The 12,717-nt window shown below is 43.2% G+C and overlaps 1 protein-coding gene across 2 annotated transcripts; it reads right to left on the bottom strand.

Annotated features, from left to right (window-relative positions):
- Positions 1-4,209: 4,209 nt before the first annotated feature.
- Positions 4,210-12,323, bottom strand: LOC129854967 (tripartite motif-containing protein 16-like). 2 transcript variants are annotated; one of them, XM_055922179.1, is made up of 6 exons: positions 11,717-12,323; positions 9,800-9,895; positions 5,848-6,081; positions 5,398-5,488; positions 5,213-5,272; positions 4,210-4,976 (listed from the first exon to the last, which is right to left on the bottom strand). In XM_055922179.1, exons 1-6 carry the CDS (start codon positions 12,296-12,298, stop codon positions 4,468-4,470), a joined length of 1,572 nt encoding a protein of 523 aa, XP_055778154.1. In that variant the 5' UTR covers positions 12,299-12,323; the 3' UTR covers positions 4,210-4,467. The 2 variants fall into 2 exon arrangements, with proteins under 2 accessions (XP_055778154.1, XP_055778155.1); XM_055922180.1 differs by having other exon boundaries at positions 5,398-5,557; positions 11,717-12,319.
- Positions 12,324-12,717: the final 394 nt, after the last annotated feature.

Genomic DNA, 12,717 nt, shown 5'->3' with positions numbered 1-12,717 from the left:
AAACATAAAACAAGCGACACAGGAAAGAAAAGGAACAACGATGTGATAAAAATGTTCAAAGCAGAAGCATTGTTGAAAAGTATAAAGAAAACTAGAGGAATGTTGAAGAAAGACAATGGAAAGTCAGACAGGAAGAAGGTGGAATGGTTTACAAAACCTTCACCATACACCAGTGGGTAATATAGTGTCGGGAATGGTGGAAATAAAGAGAGAAATAGAGGTGGAAGATGAGAAGGAGACTCTCTCTGTGCCCTCTTAGGTAAAATAAAAGGACCTGGAAAGGACAGGGGAGACTGAGCAAGGTGCAGGTAGGAACCCAGAAAAGTTGAACTGTTATGAAAGATTATGTGGAAATAGGAAGACAAGTGTGAATAATTTGGTAATATGGGTTATCAATAATAGTGATATTTGAGGTGCAATACTGGAATAAGACATTAAGTAATCCGTATTCTCCAGTAATACATTTGCAGACGCTATAGTATAGGTTCTAATTCAAGGTATTAAGTGCCGTGACCAATTATTTATTATCCGGGGAAGTGGGTAGCGCTGCCTTGGAAAATAGTTAATAGAAGGTGTGTATTTTAGAAGGGAAAGGTTTGGGAATAATAACTATTGAAATGTCAACAAACGGCCCTGTTTCTCCCTGTAAGATGGAGCTAGAGGATTTTAATAAAGCCATGGAGTCGCTGAAAGAAGCGCGAGCATTGTACCAATTCTACTCAGATATGGGGAATTAATAGATGTACTCAGCTACCAAAAGACTGGGTACGGGAGTACATTGATAGAATTTGTACTTCGGCTTTGATGGAAGGTTTGAAACCTGTTGATCAAAACGACAATTGTGGAGGTTGTGGATGAAATAGAGCAAGATATTTTGAGAGTGGAATATAACTCTGCTCACTTCACAGACGTGTGAGGGGTTATCAGGCCCACAGGAAAGTCACTAACTATAGTTTCAATGGCCAAGGTAAACCAAAGAAATGTAGTGGAAAAATATCAAAGCGTAGGCAGACAGAGTCCTGTTTTAGGTGTGGGGCTATTGGTCATTGGAGAAGGGAGTGTAAAGTGGGACTGGAACCTGCTGCATTCGAAGGAAATGACGCTATACATGCGTTTGCATCTTTTACAAAAGAGCAACAACAAATCCTTTTGAGAGCAGCAGGAGAGGAAATGTCACATATCGGTGTATAGCCTCAGTTCCATCGATAGTGGTTCATAGAAATCACAGTTTCTATGTGAAGGAAGACGTATGTGATCACGTCTTACCCAACTTTTTAGTAGAGGCCAGGGATCAAATATTGCGGATTCCTTATGATAAGAAATTGGCTAAATTTGCCATAGGAAAACATATTTTGGGTTGAAGAATCTAGGCGAAATGAAAGGGGAATGGATTCTAAAGGTAACACATTTAAATGATCTGGCCAAACACTCCTTGCAGACTCAGAAAGCCTTGGGGGGTTTTATCTCATGAGATGTTGTATGTGGTTTTATTCTGAAATAGATTTACATTTGATGTGGTTTGTTCTGAAATAGATTTACATTTTATGTAGTTTCATTCTGAAATAGATTTACATTTGATGTGGTTTTGTTCTGAAATAGATTTACATTTTATGTAGTTTCATTCTGAAATAGATTTACATTTGATGTGGTTTTATTCTGAAATAGATTTCTAGAATGTATGAAAGGGTGGAGGGGTAACGAGGAATTAGCAGAGGTGTTACTAAACCTAAAATGAACTTGTTGACATTGTTTCAGTTAGTTCATGAACATTGTGGTGTGGTGGTTATGGAGAATAGGACATGCCAAATTAAAGATACATAAACATTGGTGGATTGAAACAAACATTTAATGATTAGAGTAAGGACAGTGGATTTACAATTATCATGTTTGGTTTATAATTAATACCTTTGGCTTGCTGATTAAAATGTAACATAGTAAATGCTAACGAAATGTACACTTTCTTTTCCAGAAAAGGGGGTTTCATTATCTCTCGTTGGAATGTCCCCGGAGACTGTGGTCTTGGGGAGAGCAGTTAGGGATATTCGGCAGTTTTAAGTATAAAAGTATCTGGATTAGGCCATAAACGGAGTTCCAGAAAAGTGAGGCCTGTTCATGTGTGTTTTTGACCTACGGTTCACCAGCACGCACACACAATTGACTGGTTATGAATATACGTTAGTTGTGTTGATAGTGTGGGATTTATTTTGGATGGGGTCTTTTCAATTCAGTTGTAAATTGTGTATGAAGAAGGATGTAAATGTTTGGAAGGTTTTGAAATGGTTTCTGAAGGACAGGGAAAGAAAGGAAATATTTAATGTTGTCGAATGCCCTGTGTCCTGGCTTTCTGGTGAGACCAGATCAATCTCACTAGAAATGATAGAAACAGGTGGGATTTAGTTATAAAATGAATGAGAAACACCAGTTTCTACTCTATTTAACCGTTGCTTCATGAGATAAGTTGATTGGTTATTCAAATGTGTTTATTTTTGATTTAACATGTTGTTTTTGAATCACGTTGTGAATCATGTGTTCGAAGGGAAAATTACCAGTTTCCTGGGGTCCTGGTCTTTGGGTAAATATACAAATGTACTTTGTAATTTGTTTATTTTTGCACATAGAAGGGAAAATATATGTTAACATCATAATAGTCCCTATATTGTGTACAGTTAGCCGTCCTCCCTCTCCTATGAGCTATCTCCTGTAACAATATTCAGTCTCTGGGAATGATATTCCTCTATCAGCACAACCTTACTTTATGAGCCCCCACAGATCTCCACTGCAGTCACATTCCATCACTTAACAACCCTATGTAAACATTCTGTCTGAAACACCTCGCCTCCTGCTATATATACATTTGCACATATATCATTCCATCTAACCCATAACACACAATGATCAGTCTCATGTTCCACAAAACCTTAAAACATATTGACTTGAAAAGGAAAGAGAAGAAATGTTGAAGTTAAACATGTTTAATAACTTCACACCACCCTTGATGCGACTAAAACTGGGGAACCGTCCATCCGTTACATTCCATGCCCAAATTATGCTGGTCTCCTTCTCCTTCATTTTCATCCTTTTATTGCCGGTAATAACTCTTCTCATTACAGCCCCCCTCTGCCCCTGTTTTCCTGTCACGAGTGTCCTGGTAATCAAAGATCAGTATCTCAATACATACTTAGTCCAAATTGTTCACAGTGTGTAGACCAACCCCCCCCCCCCCCCCTTTCTTCCGGATCTCTCTCTTTTTCAGATCGTCTTCACAGTTATCTTCCCAACGGCACATGTAACTCTTGCCTGTCCCATTTGATGGCCCTTGGTAATGTCCAGATTTCAATATCCTAATAGATAAATCTGTTTCTCTCACGTACACGAACGAGTATCTCACCTGAGCCGTTATCTCTCTGTCCACGCTCACACAACACGCGCTCTCAGCACTCCTGCCGCCCGCACACCCGGCCTATGGCTCAGACTCAGACAGAAGTGCTAAAAGGCACTGTCGTTTTGCACGCCTTTGTCGCTCTTTCTTCAGCCGGTTAGGGAGGGTTTTGAGGTTCACACACACTGTTTGTGGTCAAATTATTCCTTCCATGCATTAAGACACGATCTGACAACACCTTCCATGATAACTCCCTTATGTTACTGGCGACCTCTCGGAAGAGTTACCAGATCAGGAAGATAGTACCCTAACCCCTCCTGGAATCCCTCACTCAATAAATCCCATTCTGGGGAAATTTGTATCGAAACAAAAAATGAAATCGGCAATACATATATCACAATCCATTTGAAGTAACTGTCATCCCTTATTAAAGTACTATTCTGAACATTACTGATATACTGAGTGGCAAGTCAAGATATCTGATAGTTTTATTGTTTGGTCAATAGCACCACCTGCTGGACAGGTTTAATGTTGCTTGACTGAGCAGTATGGGAGGATGAAAGATGCCAAATTTAGGGCCGGTTTCCCGGACATCTACATTGAACATACTTTTTAGTCTAGGACTAGGATTAATCTGTGTCCATCCTATATAGTTTAGTTAGTTAGTAAGTGATACTACCTGTTCAATGCCACTGAAGAAAATTACATAGAGACAGAGAACCAATTGAGAAAACATATCAATGGTTCTGAATGACAACCAATATACATCAACACCATACATCATGATTCATGGAAATGTACAAGATTAAAACATTGCACTTAAAAAAATATGAATGTATTGAATTTTTATTCATAACATCTGAAGATCAAATCAGTCAAATCATTGAATATAAAACAGAGCAGAATGAATCATCACATCTGGGGACCATCACCACCAGCATGACATGTATATATGTGGACCCTACTACAGTTTAATCAGCTCAGCTATAGACTACACCAGCATGACTAGTATCTATGTGGACCCTACTACAGTTTAACCAGCTCAGCTATAGACTGCACCAGCATGACTAGTATCTATGTGGACCCTACTACAGTTTAACCAGCTCAGCAGTACCACAGAGATGAAATCCAGGATAGAGGGGCTGAGTGAATGTGGTCTGGACTCTGTGGAGGAGGGTCATTGTGTCAGAGACACTGTAGAAGGACAGAGTACCTGCCTTGTGATCCAGGTACACTCCTACTCTGGAGGACTGAGGGTCTGATACTTTAGTCACAACATTATTGTGTCTGAAACAATAACCACCTCTATAGTACTGTAAACTCCAGGACTTGTCATTGTATCCAAATATATTATCTGTCTCTGTTCTGCTGATGTCTTTATATGAGACTGCTGTAATAACATAACTACTCCACTTCACCTCCCAGTAACAGCGTCCAGACAGACCCTCTCTACACAGAACCTGGTACTGGTTGGTGAATCTGTCTGGATGGTCAGGATATGGTTGGACTTGGCCTGTATAGGTCACCTTTCTGTTCCCTTCAGACAGAGAGAGGTGTGTGTGTGCTGTGTTTGGGTCCAGTGTGAGCTGACAGGAATCTGGGAGACGAGCAGAGCAGAGACCAATGAGGGGAGTTAGAACAATAAGTTACGTCAGATACTGTATCTACCCTGTCTTTGATTAGAGCACAGCAGAGCTCAAATCAGAGAAATATGAGGAGTCAGATAGATACCCAGTCTTTGATTAGATCTAATATTTCTATATATTTCGAGTGGGATTGTTAGGAGTGTCAGTAAAAAGAGACTGTTAGTTACTTCACAATAAAGACACTCACATTGTAAAAACTGTTCTCTGGTCTTGGGCTCTGGAGGCAGTACAACATCCACTATATTCACTACAGACACACAAACACATTGACAGAGAGAGGGAATGTTATCATCATACCATATTCCACATGTATATGACTAGTAGGGAACTTTCAACGGTCTAAAGTTGATGTTGTTATTATTTTCAACACACCTGTAGTGGAGATCTTGGTCCATTCTCCTTTAAGGAAGTCTTCTAGTTTCTCTCTCAGCTCAGACACAGTCTTACTCACATCTTCAAAGTACTGAAGAGGACGGACAACGATGCTGGGTAAGTCTGAAGATACACTGATACTGGAGAGAGACTGATAACTCTGGAGACAGAGAGAGAGAGAGTGAGGGGGACAGAGAGCGAGAGAGAGGGACAGAGAGCGAGAGGGGCAGAGAGAGGGACGGACAGAGAGAGGGAGAGAGGGACGGATAGAGAGGGGGAGGGAGGAACGTGGGGAGAGAGGGACGGGGGGAGAGAGGGACGGTCAGAGGTGGGGAGGGATGGACAGAGCGGGGGAGGGACGGACAGAGGCGGGGGACAACATAATGATTGAGATGAATAGTTTCACATTAAATTAATTTCATATCACATGTAACAAGGCAGTTTAGTTACCTGGAGGAAATGGATGTGATCCTCTGTGTGTGAGAGCTGCTCCAGCTCAGTGCTTCTCTTCCTCAGCTCAGCTATCTCCTGCTTCAGTTGCTCCAGGAGTCCTTCAGCTTGACTCACTTGAGCCTTCTCTTGGGCTCTGATCAGCTCCTTCACCTCAGAGCGCCTTCTCTCAATGGAGCGGATCAGCTCAGCAAATATCTGATTACTGTCCTCCACTGCTGCCTGTGCAGAGCTCTGTTAAGAGAGAGAGAGGGAGAGGGAGAGGGAGAGGGAGAGGGAGAGGGAGAGGGAGAGGGAGAGGGAGAGGGAGAGAGAGAGAGAGAGAGAGAGAGAGAGAGAGAGAGAGAGAGAGAGAGAGAGAGACAGACAGACAGACAGACAGACAGACAGACAGACAGACAGACAGACAGACAGACAGACAGACAGACAGACAGACAGACAGACAGACAGACAGACAGAGAGAGAGAGAGAGAGAGAGAGAGAGACAGTATGTACAGTAGCCTCTGCACCACTTTGATTCAGAACACTGCCAACCTGCTCTCCAGGTCCACCAGGCCTTGTCCCCCCTCCTGGACAAGCAGGTACATCACCAACACCCTCAGCCAGTGACTCCCCGACCAGATAATAATTAACTAAGTTGCTCTGTAGTTCCACAAGCAGACCACCGGGGGGTTGAGAATGGCCAGTTTCTGCCATAGGGAGGATGTTGCCAAGTTGTTGATGATCAGCACCCTCCCTCTGTGTGACACTTGGGAGAGGAGCCACTTCCACTTTGTCAGCCTCGACACCACCACTTGTGACACTCCTTCCCAGAACTTCCTAACCCACCCCTCAGAGCCCAGATATATACTGGGCCCTCTGCCTGACTGGCTGTCAGCTCTGGATCCAATGAGCCGTCTGAAAACAAGGCATCTTCCTCCGCAGACTCATCCCCCTTCCTCCTCCATTGGCACAGTACCGTCCTCCTCCTCCCCTGTCTGCCCCCTGAACTTCCTCCCTGATCAGTGCCTCCTCCTCAGTAACAGGTAATATTTCCTGTGATGAGCCCTCCAAGCCTTTACCCACTGGAGTCTCCGTTACTACGGCAACCTGCCTATGCTAAATGACTTACATGTAAACGGAAACTAGGCATCTGTGAACGGGCGGCAGGTAGACTAGTGGTTAGTGCGTTGGCCCAGTAGCCAAAAGGTTGCTGGATTGAACCTCTGAGCTGACAAGGTAATTATATATTTTATATCAAATATATCTTGTTTCAAAGCTCTTTTAGCTAACTGGTCTTCAATTTCATTCACCTCCACACCTGAATGTGCTGGGACCCAGCAGTATCTCACTACTACACCCATTCTCTCAATTCTCCATAATAACATTAATACCTCCAATAGTAAGTCACTCCTATTAGATTTACCAGATGATGAACTATTCAATACAGACAGAGAATCTGAGCATACTATAATTCTAACAGGTTGTATGTCCTCCACCCACTGGTGGACAACTATTATCACCAACAGTTCAACTGTCAAACAGTTTCCCTTCATCACTGACTTCTGACCAATCTTTCCTATTCTCTACCAAGGTTAGATCAACAACAGAATCTGGGAGTAACCATGGAGGAACCTCCCCTATCACCACAGAAGGGCCAACCTCCAACTCCCTCAAACCACTCTCATCAGCAAGCTTTCCAACTGTCCAACCAAAACCACAGCCTTGTCTACTAGTATATTCCCAACAGTCATCTAGAACAGTAGCAGTGGGATGCTCAACCTCACAGCCTTTCAACCCAATAAGATAATGACAATTTATTACGCCGTATATCCAAAGGCATCTCACCTGCCTCCACTAGTAAGACACATACAGATGTTGATTTAAATAAACCAATACATATCCTTAAAGCTATATACTGGATTCTGTCCAGCTTCTGAAGACAAGGCTTTGCTGCTGTTCCATACACTATACACCCGTAATCAATTGTTGTCCTGATCAGAAATCTATAAATATCTATCAACGATTGTCTGTCAGCACCCCATTCATAACCAGAGACCCACACAACCAACTACAGCAAAAGTGATGGAATGAGAGAGAGTGACATCATTACAACACTGTACATAGACATAATAATAACGTTTCTTCTTCTTTGGAGTTTACTGGCGGTTGACATCCAATATGTTGTATTAGCGCCCCCAACTGGACTATAATATACATCCATGATACTTTGTGATACAAATTATGATAATACTAAATATAACCCCTTCCAACTAACCCTACACTCATTAAAAACCCACCCTACCATTCCACTACTTTGACCCTATCTGCTCCTGCACCATGCCAACGACCTGGGAGGACGGGACACCACCACTCAACACACCCTGGAACTCTTCTGAAGTCAAATCTCATATGACCAAATACTTCTCTGCAGCTGCCACCACAACATCTATTTCCTGTGATTTAGGTTCCATTTCTGCGGTACAGTTGATAACCATTGCTATGAACGCTAAGAAGCTAACCTTACTGAAGCATATATCACTCGTTGGCCTATCCCTCTGTGCTGCACAGATCTACTACTCACAGGGATCCTCTCAGGATCCCTCACCCTTGACCCATCCTCCTCTACTTTCTTCACTGCCTCAGCATACAACACCTTCTGCACTACTCTGACTCTATCCACCTCAACCTGCCTCTCTCTCACCGGGCACTTCTGATCCCCAGCAACATGGACACCCCTACAGTTGACACAACTTTATCCACTAAAATTACACAATCCTCTATCCCATGACCTCCTGCACACTTCCCACATCTTGGAATCTCCCTCCTACAAACTGCTGCAACTTGACCATAAACGTTGCACCTGAAACAGCTCAGTGGATTCAACACAAAGACTCTAACAGGATAACTGATATATCCTAACATGACTTTGTCGGGTAAAGACTCAAAACTCAAAAGGACTGACAGTGACTCCACTGTTTCACCGCGCTCACCACCCGGTCTGCGTCACACCAAACGGCGGGCATCACAAACACCAGGAGTCTTCAACTTCAATTTCTCCACCTCCACACTACCCCAGAAATCACTCCTTTCAATGGTGTCCTATTCCTAAGAGCGAAGCAAGAAACAGATCTTGACCCAAGTTGTGTGACACGGAGCTCCCACTCCCTCTGGTCAGAAGAAACACAAACAAATATCACAAGTCCACTACAGGTTACCTAGGTTACCTTCACTGATTCAACTGCAGCCAACTCCTTTCCCACCCACCCTGAAACCACTAATGGATCTGCCAAAAGGTATGGATCCACTTTCTCCAAAAATGTAACTCCTACTGCACCAGATTCTTCTTTATCATGTCCATTGATGCCAGGCTCTGGTTCTGAGCTCTTCACCACACCTTCTACCTCACTTAACTCTCCCTCATTCATTTCCATTTCACCTCCAGAACTCGGTCTGGTGCACGACTCACTCTGTTTGCTCTTGAATTATAACATTTGAAATGTTTCTATTCCTTTGAAACTTTTGTGAGTGTAATGTTTACTGTTCATTTCTAATTGTTTATTTCACTTTTGTTGATGGTCTACTTTACTTGCTTTGGCAATGTAAACATATGTTTCCCATGCTAATAAAGCCCTGTGAATTGAATTGAGAGAGAGCTCCATGTTAATGTATAGGGGACATGAGTCAGTCATGGTTACTCAAGGTTATGTGATGATGTAGCCACGCCTGCGACATCAAACTCAGCCCTCGGTCCAATAGGGAATGTCCTCTTGGTCAAGATGTTGGTTTCTCCTGCGGTAGACCTGGGTTCATATCCCGTCGGTTACATTAAGCAGTCTATTCTCTGAAAGGGGTCCAGACACCCTGTTCCCAACAGTGGGGTCAGTGGGATTGGAGAGGGGCCCCTCTCCCTCTCTCTCTGACTGGAGGAGAGAAGTGAAATGGTGTGTCTCCTCTGGTCAACAATACTCACCTTGAAAGACTCCACAGCCTGTTGGAGCTCCTTCAGCTTCTTCTCTCTCTCCTGGAATCTCTGCTGGACCTTCTGCTGACTCATCCCCAGCTGCCTCTGTGGAGAATCACTCTTCAATGAACTATCAAGCTTTATTTGTCCAGTAGATCAATAGTATAGTAATGTGACGTAGGGCCCATAGAAGATAGGGATTAAAATGTTGATGAAGTGACTGTGTGAAATTATATTATAATGTTGGTATGTGATCCTACTAGATTTTAGTCAACACCACTCCGACATTGCTCAATCTAAATTTTAAATATTCATTCTTTTACTTTAGATTTGTGTTTATTGCTGTGAATTGTTAGATGCTACTGCACTGTTGGAGCTAGGAACACAAGCATTTCACTACACCACCAATAACATATGCTAAATATGTGTGTGACCAATAACATGACATTTGATTTGATTTGAATGATTATAGTTTTAACAATACACAAATCAGGGGAGCTGATTGGATGTTTGATAACACTCTAACCACTAGGCAGGTAGCCTAGTGGTTAGAGCGTTGGGACAGTAACCGAAAGGTTGCTGGATTGAATCTCTGAGCTGACAAGTAAAAATCTGTTTTTAGAGGTGGCAGGTAGACTAGTGGTTAGACTGTAGAGGTGGCAGGTAGCCTAGTGGTTAGAGTGTAGAGGTGGCAGGTAGACTAGTGGTTAGAGTGTAGAGGTGGCAGGTAGTCTAGTGGTTAGAGTGTAGAGGTGGCAGGTAGACTAGTGGTTAGACTGTAGAGGTTGGCAGGTAGACTAGTGGTTAGACTGTAGAGGTGGCAGGTAGTCCAGTGGTTAGAGTGTAGAGGTGGCAGGTAGTCTAGTGGTTAGAGTGTAGGGGTGGCAGGTAGTCTAGTGGTTAGAGTGTAGAGGTGGCAGGTAGTCTAGTGGTTAGAGTGTAGGGGTGGCAGGTAGTCTAGTGGTTAGAGTGTAGGGGTGGCAGGTAGTCTAGTGGTTAGAGTGTAGAGGTGGCAGGTAGTCTAGTGGTTAGAGTGTAGGGGTGGCAGGTAGTCTAGTGGTTAGAGTGTAGAGGTGGCAGGTAGTCCAGTGGTTAGAGTGTAGAGGTGGCAGGTAGACTAGTGGTTAGACTGTAGAGGTGGCAGGTAGTCTAGTGGTTAGACTGTAGAGGTGGCAGGTAGTCTAGTGGTTAGAGTGTAGAGGTGGCAGGTAGCCTAGTGGTTAGAGTGTAGAGGTGGCAGGTAGACTAGTGGTTAGAGTGTAGAGGTGGCAGGTAGACTAGTGGTTAGAGTGTAGAGGTGGCAGGTAGTCTAGTGGTTAGAGTGTAGAGGTGGCAGGTAGTCTAGTGGTTAGAGTGTAGAGGTGGCAGGTAGCCTAGTGGTTAGAGTGTAGAGGTGGCAGGTAGACTAGTGGTTAGAGTGTAGAGGTGGCAGGTAGACTAGTGGTTAGAGTGTAGAGGTGGCAGGTAGCCTAGTGGTTAGAGTGTAGAGGTGGCAGGTAGCCTAGTGGTTAGAGTGTAGAGGTGGCAGGTAGCCTAGTGGTTAGAGCGTTGGGACAGTAACCGAAAGGTTGCTGGATGGAATCTCTGAGCTGACAAGGTAAAAATCTGTTGTTCTTTCCCTGAACAAGGCAGTTAACCCGCTGTTCCCTGGTAGACCGTGATTGTAAATAAGAATGTGTTTTTAACCAACTTACTTAGTTATTGAAAGGTAAAACAATTAATTGTAAGAAATAAGTTGTTCTTAACTGAATTGCCTAGTTAAATAAAGGATAAATAAAAAAATATATACTCAAGGTTTGTGTTCATATTTATTCTGCTGTGGATCCATTTCATTTGAATGATCTCATATTCAATCAGTCTTAGTTCCTACTGTATCTTTAATTCTTTGTTTATCAGACAGTCACCAACAAGTTGTTCTGGTCTTACCTGTTTCTCAGTCCTCTCTGCTGCAGCTGACACTGTATCATGGCCTTTATGTTCATCCATTGTACACAGCAGACAGATACACTGCTGATCGGTACGACAGTAAACCTCCAGCAGTTTGTCATGATGAGAGCAGATCTTCTCCTGTAGTTGTGTGGTGGCTTTGACCAGCTTGTGCTTCTTGAAAGCAGGATATTCATAGTGAGGTTGGAGGTGAGTCTCACAGTAAGAGGCCAGACACGCCAGACAGGACATGAGGGCTTTCTGCTTTCTGGTCCCAGTACAGAAATCACACACCACATCTCCAGGTCCAGCATAGTACAGAGCAGGAGGGGGAGCAGCCTGGAGTCCTGTCTTCTTCAGTTTCTCCACCACCTCAGCCAGCACAGTGCTCCTGTTAAGAACAGGCCTTGGGATAAAGGTCTGTCTGCACTGTGGACAGCTGTAGAAGCCTTTCAGATCATCCTGATCCCAGCTTTCTTTAATACAGCCCATACAGTAACTGTGTCCACAGGCAGTAGTCACCGGATCCTTCAGTAGATCCAGACAGATGGAGCAACAGAACAGTTCCTGATTCTCTGCCATTTTGGTGCTCTCTCCCGTAGGTTAAGCAATGGCAGTGTCATAGATTACTTTCTGTTCAGTGTCAAAGATGACTTCCTGTTTCATTGAACTCTACACCAGAGGACAGGGAGTGGCTTCCTACTTGACGGGGTTCTCTGTATGTAGAGGGGGTGTGGTTTCTTTGATAAGGAAGTATGACAGAGTGTTGGGTAGTAGACAGAGATGGTTATTATTTCTGTTACACGTATTTGAAATTTGAAATGAAATGTATTTTTTGAAATGTATTTTAATTACTTCTGAGTATTTTGTCATTTGAATTACACTGGGCTGAACTACACTCCATTGCATTTTGTATTTTTTATTTTCAAAATACTAAATAGTTTTCTATTCCATTTTTTACAGTGTTCACATTTTGTGGCCCCCTTTCACCCTGCAATGAT

This window comes from Salvelinus fontinalis, chromosome 5, assembly GCF_029448725.1.
Source record: "Salvelinus fontinalis isolate EN_2023a chromosome 5, ASM2944872v1, whole genome shotgun sequence".
Classification (NCBI taxonomy): Eukaryota; Metazoa; Chordata; class Actinopteri; order Salmoniformes; family Salmonidae; genus Salvelinus; species Salvelinus fontinalis.
Note: the sequence above shows the minus strand (reverse complement) of the source record. Positions and strands in the feature narration are given on the sequence as shown.